Source organism: Lepisma saccharinum, chromosome 4 (assembly GCF_977018435.1).
Source record: "Lepisma saccharinum chromosome 4, izLepSacc3.1, whole genome shotgun sequence".
NCBI classification, from domain to species: Eukaryota; Metazoa; Arthropoda; class Insecta; order Zygentoma; family Lepismatidae; genus Lepisma; species Lepisma saccharinum.
In genome coordinates, this window is record NC_139232.1 from 108,782,373 (window position 1) to 108,800,322 (window position 17,950).

Below are 17,950 nucleotides of genomic sequence, written 5' to 3' on the forward strand. Positions count from 1 at the left end.
TGTGTCTGAGTTTGGTGAAAAGATCTGGTACAAATGGGATGCCTATCCATAATCGAGTGTCCTCTTTATTTGTGGGATGGTTGCTTGTTTTTTTTCTTCCCCATGTGTTTCACTTTTTGTAAGTTCTGGTCTATGATGGGACCGTAACCATTGAGAATGACCTGTTGCCTTAGAATAGCCATTTCTTCTTGTAACACTTTGTTGTTGGAACATAAGTGCAAGGCTCTTCTGATGAAGATGTTCCAGATGTTATCTTTTCATCCTGGTGGGTGATTGGAATTTTTATGTATGCATCAGGATCCTGAAGTGGGTTTTGCAGTAAATTTTGGTCACGAATCTATTATTTTTTCTTGAGTATAGTGATGTCGAGGAAATTTAAGGTACCATTACTTTCATTCTGAATGGATTGGATTGATTGGATTGAGTTAGTGTTTTAAGTCCACTTTATGCACAGTAAGGCTAATCGGGACTGGACCTACAGTTTAAAGTGACATCCGAACCACTATGTGCCTCCACTGGGTATCAAACCCAGGACTCATTGATTACAAGGCCATTCTCAATGGAAACTTGAATGGAGTCATATGTTGTTCTGGCTATTAAAGTCTTTTATCATGCTGTTTGTGTGTTTTGTGTTGCTTTTAACAAGTATGTTGCAACACGTGACGTAAGAAGATTTTTACTTTCATAGAATTAATGTTATCGACAGTTACTTTTACAATTACTTTGTGACACTTAAATTGTTAACTTGAAAAATGCTGGGATGATCTAAATTTGACAACCCTGTTTCTAACTCTGTGTCTTCTCTGGATGCTAATGTGAAAGGATTTTCATGGAATCACCTATAGCAATTAAGCATTTGATAATTTTGCATGCAAAATTTACATCATCCTTGTTCTATTGCAATCCTTCATTTCTAATTGTACTTGAAGACTTTCAATGTTTTGTTCTACATTATTTTTTTTTAATGTAATAATGTTATTACATGAAGATTTATGCTATGTACCACAGCGGCGACTTGTAGTTTTTTTTTTGGTGTAGGAAGTACTGAACAGATATGCAATATACTATTTAACCATTGGGTGAATGTCCGGCACTAATAGGGAATCTTTCTAATTTTGTGACACCTATAGGAATAACTAGACGGGGACAAGGGGGTAGGCACTTGCCCCCCCCCAAAAAAACCAGCTATATTAAAATTTGCAATTTAGGGGACAAGTTACAAGAGCAAAATAATAAAGAGTAATATAAATGCAATTTTAAAAAAATTACAGTTAAATCCAAGTAATAATGAAAAATAATAAATATTAATTAATGACAACTCACCTCACTGTAGTCTTCATGGCTTTACTTGAAGTGTAGTTCTATCCTCCTCTGCTTTGTGACAGCAAATATTTCTGTTATGGTGTGGTGAAATGTGGGATGCTTTTTAAGTTCTCTGAAGAAAGCTTTTTCAATAGAAATTGAGGTTAATCCATTGAGATGATCCTGGGCTGTGTTACTTCTACAGTAATTTTTTATTCTTTTCAATGCAGAAAGGCTCCTTTCAGCAGAGGCACTAGTTGCTGGGATGGTTACAATATATTGGACGAGTTTTGAGACTTCAAGTAAAGTGTCACCAAAGTCATGTGCCACTATGTAGCTATGCAGATTTGCTACAGATTCCAGTGTTCTGAAGGATGCTGAACTGAAGATATACGAAAGTTCAGACAAGAGGCTGTGACGATCAAAATGCCGACCATAAGGAGAATCCATGAGATTATGGAGAAGACAATGACGGAAATGAACAGAGTACTCTGGAAATGTACTGCAATCCAAAAGACTAAAAAGCTGCATTTGCTCTAGACAAAATCTTTCCTGGATCTTAACTATTAAATTGTCGATTATTTCTGAGTAGAGTCAATGGTATTCGACTTTACCATCACTATCCTCACTTGTCTGTTGACTTTTTTTATTGTGGCAACCAGATGCAGACATCCTCTCCCACAATGAGTCAAAATCATTACGTAAATGATTTAAGAATTCTTTGAAATCCTCAAGTTTATTCTGGCAATGGATAACGTCAAAATGTTTCTTCTGCAGAATGTTGAATAGTATGTCAGCCTTTGGTAATACTATATGAAAAACCTCCATAAGAAAATTGAACTGAAAGTCAGTAAGATTCTTTTTGAAACCTTGTGCACAATTCCTTGTTTCAGAATCAAAGACAGTAACATTTTCAATGATGTAATCAAATAATTCAATTAATTTTTCTTTCTCACTATGGATCATTCCAACAAGTCGACTGTTGTACAGCCACCTAGTGGGAGCAACCAATGGGAAACGCCTGTTTACAATTTCACTGAGAGCATGGGATCTTTTAGAAGATGAGGAGAAATAAGATGCGAAACCAGAAACAGTTGAAAAAAAGATTTTGCATGATCTGGTACATTGTACCGACTGCTGTATTACCAGATTTAATTTATGGGCATAGCAAATGGTTAGCATTGCTTGAGGACACCTGGATTTAACTTGGACTGCCAAGCCATTGCACTGACCTGTATTCACCAATGCTCCATCATACCTTTGTGCAATTAATTTATTGCTACAACCAAATTCCTCCAAATGATCAAAAACAACAGTGGATAACCTATCGGCTGTCCTATCATCGCTGACATTGACAAACCTAACGAACCTTTCCTGAATCTCAGCCTTTGAGTCAATGTACCTAAATACAATGCTGAGTTGAGACTTCTTAGACACGTCCATTGTTGCATCAACAATTATTGCCACAAACTGTGCAGCCAGAATTTCCTGTTTTTTTCATTCATCAGATGACTCACACAAGCTTTGATGAGATCATTTTGAATTGTACAACTTTCGCCGGAGAAAACAGTACTGTTGTTCAAGTGATTTTTCAATGCAGCGTCCCCCTCTGACATTAATAGAACAAGTTTCCTATTATTTCCTCTGTTAAATGAACTTTCTGATTCGTCACGCCTGAGAAATGGTAATTCTTGAAGAGCTAGATAGCATGTTTCATCTATTAAACATTTTAGCACGTGCCTACTGCTTTCCACTTTTGCGTTATGTCTCTCTACATTTTCTCTGTACGCCTTATTTAGAGAAAATTCAATTCTGGCATCAGATTTTTCAAATTCTTTGAGACTGGTCGCAGCTGCGATATGTTCTTTGCTTTGTTGATGACGTTTTCTTACCTAAATTATTCAAATCATTAACGTCCACATATTTTTATGAATAGAAAACAGCTAACACGGTGAGAAAAATAATCTATTTAGTTCCCTGCAGCCACACAACCATGGAATTTCAGAGTTCTTACCTTCCAAAAAATGTAGTTTCACAATTTTAGCACCTATCTTTTTTTTGTTGAAGCGAATTTGGGAGGGCGGGAGTTGGATGCCCACATGTTACAATGTTCTTTTTTTTCACTGAAACAGAAGCTCCCGAAAGGTTTTTGAAAAATATATTTAATTACACAGTCACATGTATCACTTGTACTAGCCATTGAATTTCTCAAGTAAAAACACTGGACACACTACACAAACTTCCACAAAAATGAGATTGACATCTATCAGTGATGTTCCTGGACCAGAAGTAAATTTTCCTGTCGTATTCCAGTAATTTTCATTGCAATTAATTTAAGGACAAGCATGCAGTAAGTGTCTTAAGATTAAAAATTTGATTTGTTCCTTTTTTCAGACCTCAATACCTGTATGTTTCTGATTTAGATAAGAAAGGTACATTAAATCAGCGAAAGAAATCAAATTTATATATATGGAACTTGTTGACAGTAGCTGTATTCTATGCTCTTCCTGTGGTTCAGTTGGTAGTGACACATCAAAAGGTATGCTATTGTTAGTTCGTTTATTTACTTCAGAGTATGTCTTTGGGTCTGTCACTAAAATGGATTGACGTAATTTATTATGATTGCAGGTCATTTTACAAAAGTATGAAGTAAATTGATTTTGCACTTACATCAGTTTTTATGTAATACATCTTTTTTTTATTTAAAATGTAAATTAAGATATTATATTTATATTTATACAGAGCATTTGAAAAGTCCCCAGATTATAAGGCTGTGAATTTGAAGCTTATATTTTATTAAACTGATGTACATAATGGATGCACATGTTCATTAAAAATACATTTAAGTACATAAAAATAATTTATAAATCAAGTTTGAGGAACTGTGCAGTCTCTAAAGACAATATACATTAAGGATGGAACAAATTAATCAGTACCCTATAGCCATCAGCTGATAATTGTGTATAAGTTTATCGGTAAAATTGCGAATCTGATTATATGTCCTATTCAGTGTATAATTGTGTCAGTTTGTTATTATTTCTATGAATATTAATACAATAATTCAGATGTCATGGTTTTATAGAGTGAATGTCTAACTTTTCCAAATGTAAAACATATTGCACTCGCTTAGTTACATACCTTAATTAAGAATGTTAATGACACAATTACCTTAATGGAACTTTTGCAGTTTTATATTGATGTTATTTAAATAATGAATTAGAATATTAATCTATGAATGCTGACACTATGCCTCATTTACCTCATTGCCTAACTCCCATATTCAAATTCTGACTTTCAAGATGGGAAAATTCACTATTTCCCAACTAAATTGGGATAAAATCCCCTGCACCCCTCCCCCCACTGCGAGCACACATATATTTTGTCTAGAACATGTAAGGGTAAGCACATGGGTGAAAAAGTATTATATCCAGAGTATTTAGTAACATTTCATTAAGGTTCTAATCTTCATCCATTTTGTCTTCATGTTACATGATTTGTTTACTTTTCACAGTCTTTGTATAAAACTGGAAACCAGGATTTGTGCTACTATAACTTCCTCTGTGCTCATCCACTGGGCTTGTTTAGTGATTTCAATCATGTGTTTTCAAACATTGGCTACGTGCTTCTTGGATTATTGTTTATCATAATTACCTACCAAAGGAGTCGTCACTACAATAAGGCTGTAGAAAAACAGAAAGATTTGGAAAAGGTAAGTTTCTTTCTCTTAGAATTAATATTAATCTAAGCATTAGGGATGAACTTATATGAAATTTTTTCTAGGCCTGAGCTGAAACTACTTTCAACCAAGACCTAGATTGATCTCAATAGTCTTATTAATTCCCAACAGTACCCATATCAACGCTTGAGAATTGTAGCAATTAAAAGTTGACCAAAGTAACAAGCATCATGCAACACTCAGCATGGGAATTTTACACTGATGTGGCAAGCAATAAACAGGGTTACCAGACGTTCTCTTTTTTCCGGACATGTCCTACATTTTAGCCTTATGTCTGTCGTCTGGGAGGAATTTGAGAAATCTTGTAAATGTCCTACATTATGAGCATCACATAATATATGTTTCAGTTGAACTTAGAGGAATTGGACAAGTTGCAGGTCTATCGACTGCACTCCCAAACTCAATTGTGAAATATATTTCTAATCAGTGATTGCCCAAAGAAAAATTACAAAAAGGGATGTCCTGGAATAACAAAGATGGAAGCAATAATGAACAAAGGTTTGGGGTCACTGTTCAATGCCTGAGCGGAATTCTTGCTTTGGGGTTTGTACTGATGGAATTAATCATGGAACTTACAAGGTGTTTCCCATTCTTATTCAATATTTTGCTTGTAAAGTAGGGAGTATATAGAACAAAGTTATTAAACTAAAAACCACCCCAAATGAAACTTCTGGAAACATTCAAAGTTATGTTAATGATTGGTGAATACAGTAGAACACGATTTTATGTTCCCAGATTATACATTTTCCCGCATTATACGAGTGGGTTTTGATAAGTTTCCGGCCTGATGGGGAAAGTTTTGGAATTAAAATGCTTTTAGTATGTTGTGAGTCAATGTTTCAGAACATATTGTGCAAAATTTCAGACAGATAGTGCTAGAACTACTTTAGTGTTAACAGGTTTGAAGTTACCATGGCAGCGCAGAGTGTGCAGTTTCCAAAATTGGAGAAGAGAGCTGTCATCAAGTACCTTTTCTCAAAGAACAGGGGAGCCAAGGAAATATGCGACGAAATGACACAAACAATGCCCAATGACTGTCCTTCATACAGCACAGTGAAATGGTGGATGGTGGATTTCAGGAGGGGGAGAACAAGTACAGAAGAAGAGGAAAGGTCAGGAAAACCCAGAACAGTAGTGACAGAGGAAATTGTCGATAGTGTCCACGATCTGATCCTTGCAGGCAGAAGGGTTGGTTGGTCTGCAATGTGTAGCAGACACCCTAGGCATCAGTTTAGAGTGGGTGCATTACATTGTGCATGCAGAATTAGAGATGAAGAAAAATTCTGTCAAGTGGGTGCCCAAACTCTTGACAGATCACAAGCGGGAAAAAAGGGACAGTGTTAAGGCACTGTTGGACCATTTTTCACGTAGTGCAGGCAGTGTTATTGAACAAATAGTGACAGTGGATGAAACCCCATAGCATGTGTATGATCTTGAGACAAAATATCAATCCCTGCAGTGGTGCCATTGGGAATTACCAATGCGCAAGAAATGTCACCGACAGAAATCTGCAGGTAAAGTGATGGGTGTGATATTTTGGAATTGTGAGGGGATAATACTCAGCGAATATCTGGAAAAAGACACCACCTTGAATGCTGCACGTTATGTGGTCCTGTTGGATAAATTACATTCAGCTTTGAAGGAAAAGAGGTGGGGGGAAACTGTCAAAAGGCATCCTCTTCCTCCAAGACAATGCTCCTTGCCACATGGCAGGCATCGAAATGCAGAAACTTCATGATTTAGAGTATGAACTCATTGACTATCCCTTATGCCCCCGATGTGGCCCCCTCAGATTATTATATTTTCTCCAAACTCAAATTTACCTCAAAGGTACTGAATTTGAGGACACCAGAGACGTAATTTCATCAGTAGAGGCATGGTTTGCAGATCAGGATGTAATCTTCTATTACCATGGGTTAGGATTGCTACAGGAACGTTGTGCCAAGTGTGTCAATCTGAAAGGGAACTATGTTGAATAAAATGACATTCATTTCCCACTGACACCATTATTTCTTTCCGAGGCCGGAAACTTATCAAAACCCCCTCGTACATTCAATCTTGAAGGTCCCAGTATAGTAACATGTCATAAAACTTTCCTCGATTTAACATTTTCCTACATTTGAATATTTTTCAGCTTGGTCCCTTGAAAAACGTAAAATCAAGGTTCCACTGTATTTGTTTTCCATTCCAGATCATAATGCAAATGTTGAGAAAGTACTTTCATTAATATCAACACAGCGAACTCATGGTAGAGCCTGTACTGGTTGGTACTGGAGTAGTATAATTTCAGAGTTTGGCTGTTCAGAGTTTCATAAGTATATTTTGACTAAACCTGAAATTTTGGGAAGAATTGGCTCCTCGGAGAAGTATCAGTCAAAACATGTGTAGTAAGGAGACTATTGTTTAGTAGTAATTACAAGTTTGGAAATTTTGCATTCAGGAAATCATTAAGAAATCATATTTTTTTTAAAACTGAAAATGTGTCCATTTTATATTACTTTCTAATGTGTTCTAGAAATGTATATTATTTACTCCGAATGTTTGGTGTCCTACACTCTGACTTAGCACCACAGTGCATGCACAGGTGGCATAATGCCATTTGGATACAACTAAGGTGATATTATTGCACGTTTTTTATTGTATGGATGATTCCTTGCAGGAATTCTCTTCCCCATCTCGTTACAATGCCGAGTTGCCTCGACCTAAACTACTGTCAAGACGTCAGAGTTTCTGTGCATGTGGCTCCACGCTGCCTGCACGTGCTTTTTTTTGTTTTCTTTTGGGACATACAGTGCTGAGGTTTCCTGTCAGAGTTGTTGCTGTGAAAATTGATTGCGAGATGGAGCAGAGACAAATTTTGGACTTGATAAACAAGCTGAGTGACCAAGCAAACAAATACTCATAAATGTTTTGTTGAAAATTAATAATTTTTAAGCAAAATATTTTAATGAGCCAGTGGGTGTAATGACATTATGGAAAAATAGTAGGCACAGGGATACAATACCACACAACATTAATTTTCTGAACAAAACAACGGTAATTATTATAAAAATATAAAGCCATCTATACAGATGCTTAGCCAAAGTTCAGTGGTGTGTAAAATGAGAAAATAAAATATTGTTGCTGAAACATTAATACATTATTTGTGATTATATGTCAGTGAGCGCAACGCTGCCCGCACTTGTAATTATGTTTATGACAGGAGTGCGTGCACTGTGATGTTAAGGTCCTACATTTTGGGACAGCATGTCCTACTTTTTTCTTTAGCAATCTGATAACCCTATGAATAAGGGTCACAGCTCCCTTCCCTATTGCAAAAACAATAGGCTGAAGCAATAAGCATTGCTTCTGTTTGAAAAGTTTAATTTAGGTTGGTTTTCAAGAGACTTGTGACTTATCCCTTTGGTCTGATAGTTCCATAGTTTTAGGAATTTCACTGTTCTTTTCAGCTATTTCTGTAAAAACATGATAAAAATTTTTGATTGATCATTTGATGTGGTTTATTTTACATTGATTTTCTGTCAATTTTGGCTAATTGCGAGATGAGGATGAGTTATGATATGCTGAAATTGATGAAGGGACGCTCAAAAAGAACATCCATGCTCATGCTGGGATTGAACCTATGGGACCCGTGGCATTGTAGCACGCTGTGCTATCCACTCCACCATGGAGTTCAGCTTATGATTTATATCTATATAATATTGCATCTTAATGTTACTTACCTTTGTTGTTACAAAAAAGAATTACATACATATTGATGTACGTTGATAGGAAATATTTAGATTATTTTGAGAATGCTATTTTCGTTTCTTGTTTTTTCCAGAAATATGGAGTTCCTCAACATTTTGGATTATTTTATACAATGGGTGAAGCCTTAATAATGGAGGGGGTTCTAAGTGGGTGCTATCATGTATGTCCAAATCATTTAAATTTTCAGTTTGGTACGTATGGTCTCATTCAGAGTGGTTCATGTAAACTAACTTGTGCTGAATAATGAAGTCATGAAATTATTTTCTGTTAGCTGTTTAAAATACCATGTTTTTAAGTTAATTGCCAACATATATTCAGTGAATTAGATGAGGTATGTTTGTTTCAAGTCCACTTTATGCCTGATAGGCTAATCGAAACTGGACATAGAGTGTAAAGTTGATTCCAAACCACTGTGCAATGTGCCTCTGCCGGGCATGGAATCTGTATTGCTAACAAGGCATTAGCGTAAGTTACTATACTATCACAGAAGCTCAGAAGGAAGTATGATTCATTATTTTTTTAGGTAAATGCATTGTTTTGCTGCTTTCTTTTATTCAAAGATTACTTTTACCTCAGAATGTAACAATATCAACAAATGTGTAATTCTGTGTATGAGAGTGAAGCATATATCCTCAGATCCCAGCATTGCACTCAGGGAGTGGAGGCAAAGCCATTTTTGTGATGAGAAAAATAAGAATTTTAAAACTTTTATTCTTCTTCATGTTATTTACACATACAAGCCTTTTGTGAGCACAACCTTCTTGCCTGTTCTATGATGTGAGAATTGAAGGTATTTGTAGATGTATGTAAGGTTTTCAAGTTTGTATTTTTGTAGGCATTTTTTACCTATTTACTGACTTGCCCTCGTACATCAAATTCTTCTTATATATACAAATTCCTTGCATTGTAGGATTATTCCTTGTATAGGTTACAGTTGTTACAAGAACTAAAACACATTTTCTGCTATAACATTTTGTTAACAGCTGGAAGTTTTTTTGTGAGGGAGCATGTTTAAATGCTCGAAATAACAATAAACTAGAAGAGGTGCAACAAGGGTTACTATACACCAATAAACCGTATTGCAAGGGAAACAAACTCACTTCATGATCAAATAGATGTGTTCAGATATAAGCTTCCTGAGTTCAAAAAACACGTAGCTAGCCACCAGTAATAGGATTGTTTTTTATTGTTTCTTACTGTCTTTTATTGTCTTTTTTTGCACTTATTTTTACTTCAAAATATGAATTATTTGTCTAAAATAGTGAACAGAACATGTGTAAGTAGAATGTGAAGCACGGACACATTAATTTGAACTGATAATATTACATTCAAAATATACTCTAACTTCAATATTCATATCAGGCACGTATCCAGAGGGGGACTTATGGGGCTCGAGCCCTCCCCCCGAAAGTTTTAGGTTTACACTACATAAAATGAGTTTTTTTGTTTCTTGTGGTGTGAAATAAAATAATGTGACAATATTTTAAGGAGAGAAATAATTATTGAGGCAAGACGGAGAATGTTCCGTAACCCTGTTATTGATAATAGCACGTATCCAAGATGGGGCACAGGGGGCTCGACCCTCTCCCCAGGAAATTTTTCAGTTAACGTTACATAAAATTAGATTCTTGGCTTCTTGAATAATGTGAAAATAATTTAAGGAGAGAAATAATTATCGAGGCAAGACGGAGAATGTTTTATACCCCTGTTATTGTTAATAGCACGTATCCAAGGTGGGGATAAGCTGGCTCGAGCCACCCCCACTAAGGAAATTTTTAAATTTACACTAGATAAAATTTGATTTTTGGCGTCTTGAATAATGTGAAGATAATAAATTTATAAATCTCAGAGAAATAATTATCGAGACAAGACGGAGAGTGTTCTATAACCCTGCTATTGTCAATAGCACGTATCCAAGGTGGGAATCAGGAGACTTGAGCTCCCCTTCAGGAAATTTTTCTGTTAACACTAGATAAAATTAGAATTTGGCTTCTTAAATAACGTGATGATAATTTGGGAGAAATAATTATCGAGACAAGACGGATAATGTTCTATAACCCTGTTATTGTTAATAGCACGTATCCAAGGTGGGGTTGAGGTGGCTCGAGCCCCCTGGATTTTTTTTTATTTTACACTAGATAAAATTAGGTTTTTGGCTTTTTTAATAATGTGACGATGATTTAAGGAGATAGACAATTATCGAGACAAGATGGAGAATGTTCTATAACCCTGTTGATAATATTGCACATAAACTTTTCTTGCACTTTCGGTGTTGTCGCAGCGGACTTGAGCACTATGTAGAGACTTGTCAGCATTTGGAAGCTGCACAACAAAGGTAGCGCCACACATAGGGCGATTCGTTGTAATTTCTAATCTCTGGAAGGCGGGAGAGGGTACGTTCTTGAATGAGAGAAGGAGTCAACTACTGGCAATATTAACGAATCGCTTTATCTGCGGAACATTCTAGAATATAATGAGGATATAAATAATTGGATTCAATTTTTCGGTTCATCTTTACAAAGAATCGGTTAATGAGATTTCAGAGGTAAGTGTGACAATTCATACAGTCGATTAGTGATCAGTCAGCATCCTCTGGTTGCTTTAAAAGATATAGTGATTCGAAAATGAAGACAATGACGACAGCAGAACTTCCGGGGCCTCAGTGTAGTGCTAGTTCGGGTCGAGGGCCGAAGAGATCAAGCCCCCCCCCCTCTCTCTCTCTCTCTCTCTCTCGTGAATATTTCAGCAGTACCGGATATTTGAATGGTTTATTAAAAGAAAAATAAGCTGCATAGATCAACTGAAAATCAAAGTTTTCAGTGATGATTTAGTTTTGCCAGAACTAAATTTCGTATATGCAGTCCGAGAATTTCATGGTATAAAAAAATACTTTTGTTTAAGCCTACTGGGTTTGAAACACATTGAAACACTTAACTACCATAAAGAGACAGCCGAAAATTTTATGAATGTCGAGAAGAGAAAGCAAGATGATGTTGCATATGAGACATTTTAGGCGGAAATTGCAAGCTCTACCAGAACCCGAATCAGGGCTTTACCAACTGAGGCACCTAGCCATCATTGACTTCAACCAATTTTTCGTTAAAATGTCTACATATTACATGTCCTGTGTATATCAAATCGTAAGGTGTTGCCTGTATAGTGAACAAGCACAGGAAATATAAGAGAGAGAAGAAAACTGAGGAGCATTCTCACCGGTTGAGGAGAATTTTTTCTTCTGTTGTCAACAAGAGCTACTTCTTCGAGGTGACAATAACAGTGGCCTAATAAGGGAGATTTAACACCCTGTCGCCAGAGGATTTCACAAATCGAAATTAGGTTTGTGCAGCTTTTTGTGTCGCTACGGTGTGAAACGTTGCTGTTGATTGGCCCATTCCAATCGACATGTATCAGGTGTCCTCCGGTCTGAAACCTTCCTAAGTCTTGAAAATCCAAGTCACAAGGATGGAAAATTAGGTCCTTGTTAAGGTTAGGTGTGAAGGCAGGCAGACGACAGCACCCAATAGGATCATATCCAAACCTGCAGGAAGAACGCATCTTACTTTAATCTCCAATACGGAATGATAAAACTTCTGGTGAGTTGATTTAAAAAAATGTGTCCGAGATAAAGAGTGGGTTGCCCAGGATTTTCGGAAGGGAGAGGGGTTACGCATACCTACTATTTTTGGTGGTCAGTCCTGATTTTGTCATTTTTTTCCTGCCTTTGACGTTCTTCTTCTTCTTTTTTTTAAAAAAAAAGAAAAGAAAAGAATACTGGGTCAAATGAGGTTATGATCTCACCAACCCTCCCTTGGGCTCATCACTGGAGATAAATGAGTAAGCATTTGATCATACTGGGAGACGAAACATTAGATGTGTTGGGAATGGAAGGGTTTTCACTGTGCATTAATTGTTTCATGATCCAGTCGTATTCGAGAAGACTTCCTTTGTTTCGTGCCGATATATGACAAGACAGCGGAAGCTGTGACAGGCATTTTTGAACACTTGTGAGTGCTAAGGACTGAATCTGAACAATTTGGTGGGTTTCGGCTTTTATAAGAGCTGCAAACATGGGAGGACAAGACACTTTAGTGGTGTTCAGGCTCGAATCAGAGAGAAATATTCGAGAGCTGTCTGCACCCAGTTCGCAGCCCACAATTTGAATCTCGCGTTGTCGAGTGGATTGTCCATCATGCATGTGTAACAGCTTCTTAAAAACACTCAAAGACACCATAGATGTTTTTATGTCTGATGAGATGAAATGGACAAACACACATACTGAGATGGTTCCGGCCATGGAAACAGAGGAGTCGAGTGGTAAAAAACTGTTCTGATTTCAAGTTCTGATTAAAATGACAGCCTTACAGTGGCGACGATTTAAGGGATAGTTGCTCCCCATTTTTTCCCCTCAACATTATGGCCTCTTAATGTTAAGCCTTGTCTACCAAGAGAAAGTAAACTTTCCTTGCACCGCCCTCCACCCCCCCACCCCCATTTTGAAACCCAATTGCCACCACTGGTCTTAAATATACAATTGTGAGGTTCTTACAATACCCCATAAAAAATGGTGTTGAGGCCCCCCCCCCCCCTCCGAAAGGAATTCCTGGATACGTGCCTGATTCATATCTATACATATTCCATAGTGAATATATTAATATAACAATCATTAGTTGAATTCTCCTGTCAGAAAAATAATGATCATTTATTGTTATACTTGAGTGGTGAATTTCTATTTCTTTCTTTTTCTTTGTACATACCAATAATTCTTTGCTTTACTTTTATATAATGTAATTTTTTCGTCTGAGCATATTCTAGATTAGCATGTCAAATTCTGATAATGTAATCAACCACAAATTTACTTGTATGTGTGTGACATGTATATTTGTAGCTGTAATTTGTAAATGTAATTAGCGGGGACCTATAATTGGGCAGCTAAATGCTGGTCCCCCGAAACTTAAATAAATATATAAATAAATTTTGCTGATAAAGATGTAATTCAATTTTCTTTTGCATTTCTTGATTTGCTGATATTCTTTTGTATTTCATTTCAGATACAAGTTTCATGTATGTGATATGTATTCTTCTAATGCTGAAGATTTACCAGACAAGACATCCAGATATTATCGCCAATTCTCATGCAACATTTAGACTTCTAGCAGCTGTCATATTCATTGGTTTAATGGGAGTGCTCAAAGGGTCTTTGTATTTTTATATTGGATTCTCATTTATACATGCAATAGCATGTATTACTCTTAGTGTTCAAATATACTACACGCATAATTGGATGCTAGGTAAGCTATTACAAATCTCCCTTACTATTTCATTTTTAGTTTCATTGATGGTGGCCAAGGCAAGCAAGAAAAACTGGATAAATACATGTTGTCTTGGACCAAATATGTATTTTTTGAATCATGTTAACAACATTTCTATCTCTTGCTGAATCTTATTGTTTCTTTTCTAATGAATACTGTATTTTTGTTGTTACGTCCCTGGCTAGGAGTATGAAACTCTTTTACAACCAGGTCTTCCTGGGTTTAAGTAACAGTCTTAATATCACATAATTAATGTTTTTTTTAACAGTAATTGGTTTAGCTAGAAATTAGTTAACACACGTGACTCAACATTGAAACACACTTCCACTGAGATACTTATATTACACAAGCCTTGCAGAGGAAAATATTTTAATTAAATTTCAGCTCTGCTATTTTCAACATATTAGAAACAGTAAATAGTCACAAGATTACGCGCAAATAGATTTGTACTAACACAAACTTAGACTTACATTAATGTCATATTTCTTTTCTTGATAACCAAGGATGAATGTCCTATCTTTTCGCATCGTTACCAACCTGCTTATTTTTGTGAAGTTGCCAACCTCGCACAGAAATTTATCATACCTAAATGTGTGATAACACTAGAAATCTTCTTTGACCATACAGGCCAGGCGCGGCTCGTGCATTACTTTCCTGGGGGTTCACCGAAGTCATATGACACATATTCAGTTTCCGCAAAAGACTTTCTTCGCGAAACAAAGGGATCGGGGTGGGTTAAAAGATTGATACATAATTTTTTCATAGTAGAGGTGTGCAAATAAATTTAGGACTAAAACTAAGTACAATACATTGTGCCTCTATGAAATAAATTTCGGGTCTCATTAGAAAATCATGAACGTCCTCAGGATTTGTTCCAGGGATGGGAGCAAGATCATTTTTTTTTTCCAGGGGGGGATAAATGAGGCACATTTTTCTCTGTAATAGTGTTGTTCTCTCTCAAAAAAAACACCTCTGCAGTCCCCGCAACACCTTTATAATGCTTATCATGAATTACTGTGACTGAAATGAAATTATATGTGTGTAATAAATAGTTTTAGGTTGACATTAATTTTTCAGGCGGGTGTGGCCCCTTTTTCCCTTTGGACGTCCATGTCTGCAATTATAAAACGACTAAACACAATGGTCCTACAATTATTAAAGGGAAATGGCAATCAATGGCATGAAACACTGCAGCTTTTTTTTTTATCTTCAACTTTGGAGTTGGTCGACCAGCACCGCTTTATCTCTAATTTTCTTTCAACAGACGAGAAAATTTGTTTCCGTTAATTGTATGCATTTTAGCGGTCATTTCTTACCTGCGCAGACGGCAACACCTACACTGCATCAAATGACGTAACATAGTCCATCCTTCGGAGCATCAATACTTTGCAACAACTATGAAAGCACTTCGAAATCTTACAAACTTGAAATATTGACACCGACAGGGTTTGTCACGTCTTACTTTCTTGTCTAAGATTGCGGCATTATTTTACTTTCACATATCCGAAGTGTTTCCATCTTTAAGGAAAAAGTCTGAATACATGCTCGAATTATTTTAGTAATGTATTTCTTTTATTTTAATTCATCGCGTCTATTTCCAGCTTTCATTCATTTCTACTCACCCTTCTCTGCTCAATTTTACATTTATGCCAAGAAGTTCGGCACAAAAATTATTGAACAGAGAAGATTGAATATATAACGAATGCACATCAAACTTGAACCTCACAGGGCAACACTGGAAGTAAGGAACCAGCTGGGCCTCACTCGCAGCGTGCAGCGAGGACGGTGCCTTCTGACTTCTGCTGCGGCTTCTGAGAGAGCACGAACTGCGCATGACCGTTGGTTGGAGATCAAGGTTTCTCAGTATCCTCTGCCATATATTTTGCCCATATAGCTTACCCCGAGCTTCTGCCTGCTGCCTGAACCTTCCCTATGGCAGGAGCTCTCCTGTGGGGGTTCAGCTGAGGGTCTGCACGAGGGCGGTCTACTCGCGGTTTCTCTTTCTCAGCAAGAGAATTTGCCGTGGTACGGACACAAATATATGACTTCTTGTGTAGAAATTTTAGCGAAAATTTGTCAAAAGGTAAAGACATTGTTTATTGTCCATTCTCGAGGTAAATGACATATATTACTGGGGGTTCACTGATCCTGTGCACTATAGGGCCAACCGCGCCTGATACAGGCCCATGTTATACAATGACCTAATAACATTGGGCCAAACGAACATGTACATAAATTAAACAAAGAAACAATAAATCTTCTGCTATGACATAATTTGGGTTGTTGCATCGTTTTTTGAAGTTATTGAAACAATGAAATTTACAATTTAAATGCTCTCAACAATCTTCCCCTCATGAAATTGATAATTTTTATTACTTTATAGATTGGGGAACATTTGGGCGAGTGGTGACAGCTATACAGAATGTAGTATTTGGTGTTGAGCATCTGGAAAACAAAAAATGCATGGTTCTTTTAGTTATCGGTATGTATATATGTGTAACTATAGAGAAGTACCTTATGTGAATGTAATTGTATTATTATAAAAAGTGGCATTTTGAAGAGAGAGTGAACTCTATCTAGCACTGTGTAAACAACAATTTACATATTTTCTTATTCTAACAATTTGTACACATTATCATATTATTTATTTTTCAAATGGACTAGTTGCTTAATTGCTCCTTTTGATAGGAGGCTGAGCATGTCTCAAAGCTCCATGAAACTTAGTTAAGCATGAATCCAAGACCGTTACATAGTGATCAGATGCCTTACTGGATAAAGTTTCCCAGGGGTTTTTGATATACATGCTACGACACACCATGAACTAAATTGCTACTATAAGCAATGAGAGATGTTGCTCTGTGGGAGTACAAGAAGTATGTTATGTATACATATGTTTTGGCTCCAAAATTAACTGCTGTATTTTCTGATATTAAGATTTCTGTTTGTCAGTATATGGGTAAAATTGCTGATAATTGAGGGATTCACAGCATAAGTGGTCCCAGATAGCACATAAGCTTGTGGCAAGCTTGCAATAGCTTCCATTTAGCTTGTCAAAGCAAGCTTGACATGGCAAGCTCGATGTAAGCCTGATGCATGTGATAACTAGCGTGATAGGATGCATTTTTTTAAAAAAATAAAACAAGAGACACCCATTTAATATAACAATAGAGATACTTATTAAACATAAACAATAGTGACAAAATGAAATAAAACCGAAATACAGTGGAATAAATTCCAGTGCGAATAAAGCACCAAAGCTTTTATTCCATGCGGCATACACTAGATGGCAGTGCCACTCAAATGTAAAGAAACATAAGTTTTAGTAACATCAGTAATAATGAATTTGATTGTAATTAGTGAAAAAATGTGTTTTATTTTTCTTCGAAAGGTGTGTGAATATTGAAGTTGCAACAAAGATCAGAAAATAAAATGTGGTGAATAAAAATGAAACTCCCATGATAAATATCTTTATCCCAGACTATATAATCAGGAGCTAAGTACTGCAAAGAAAAATTGAATACCAGTGTATAGTTAGAGATTGTTTGATTATTGTTTAGTTTATTGAACTCCTCATCCTAGCTATTGCCTATTTTGGGGAAGCACGAAAATTTTCTATAAGTTGCAAAGAGAAACTGTGACGTTAGAAACATGGGTGTTTGTTGTTAATTAACCCCAATTGTTTCTAGTTTTGCTATTATGAATATAAGTGTATACAATGTACATTATAGGCATGTTACTTCGAGCATTGCATTCTGTAAGCTTACAGCTAGTTATGAAAAGCTTGATGCAAGCATGCCTTGGCAAGCTTGCTGCAATTTCCACTTCTGGTAATTAGATTCCTTAATGCAAGCTT

The 17,950-nt window shown here is 36.4% G+C and overlaps 1 protein-coding gene across 5 annotated transcripts in view; it reads left to right on the forward strand.

Annotated features, from left to right (window-relative positions):
- Nucleotides 1–17,950, forward strand: part of LOC145986740 (SID1 transmembrane family member 1-like) — a 105,799-nt gene that overhangs the window by 54,876 nt on the left and 32,973 nt on the right. For all 5 annotated transcript variants that reach the window (XR_014441607.1, XM_083121097.1, XM_083121099.1 and 2 more), the window contains 5 exons: nucleotides 3,697–3,841; nucleotides 4,814–5,011; nucleotides 8,862–8,979; nucleotides 13,837–14,076; nucleotides 16,481–16,579. Coding sequence is in view for 4 of the 5 variants with exons in the window: in XM_083121097.1 (XP_082977223.1) it covers nucleotides 3,697–3,841; nucleotides 4,814–5,011; nucleotides 8,862–8,979; nucleotides 13,837–14,076; nucleotides 16,481–16,579 (800 nt within the window). In the remaining variant the exon portion in view is untranslated. The remainder of the gene's footprint in view (nucleotides 1–3,696; nucleotides 3,842–4,813; nucleotides 5,012–8,861; nucleotides 8,980–13,836; nucleotides 14,077–16,480; nucleotides 16,580–17,950) is intronic.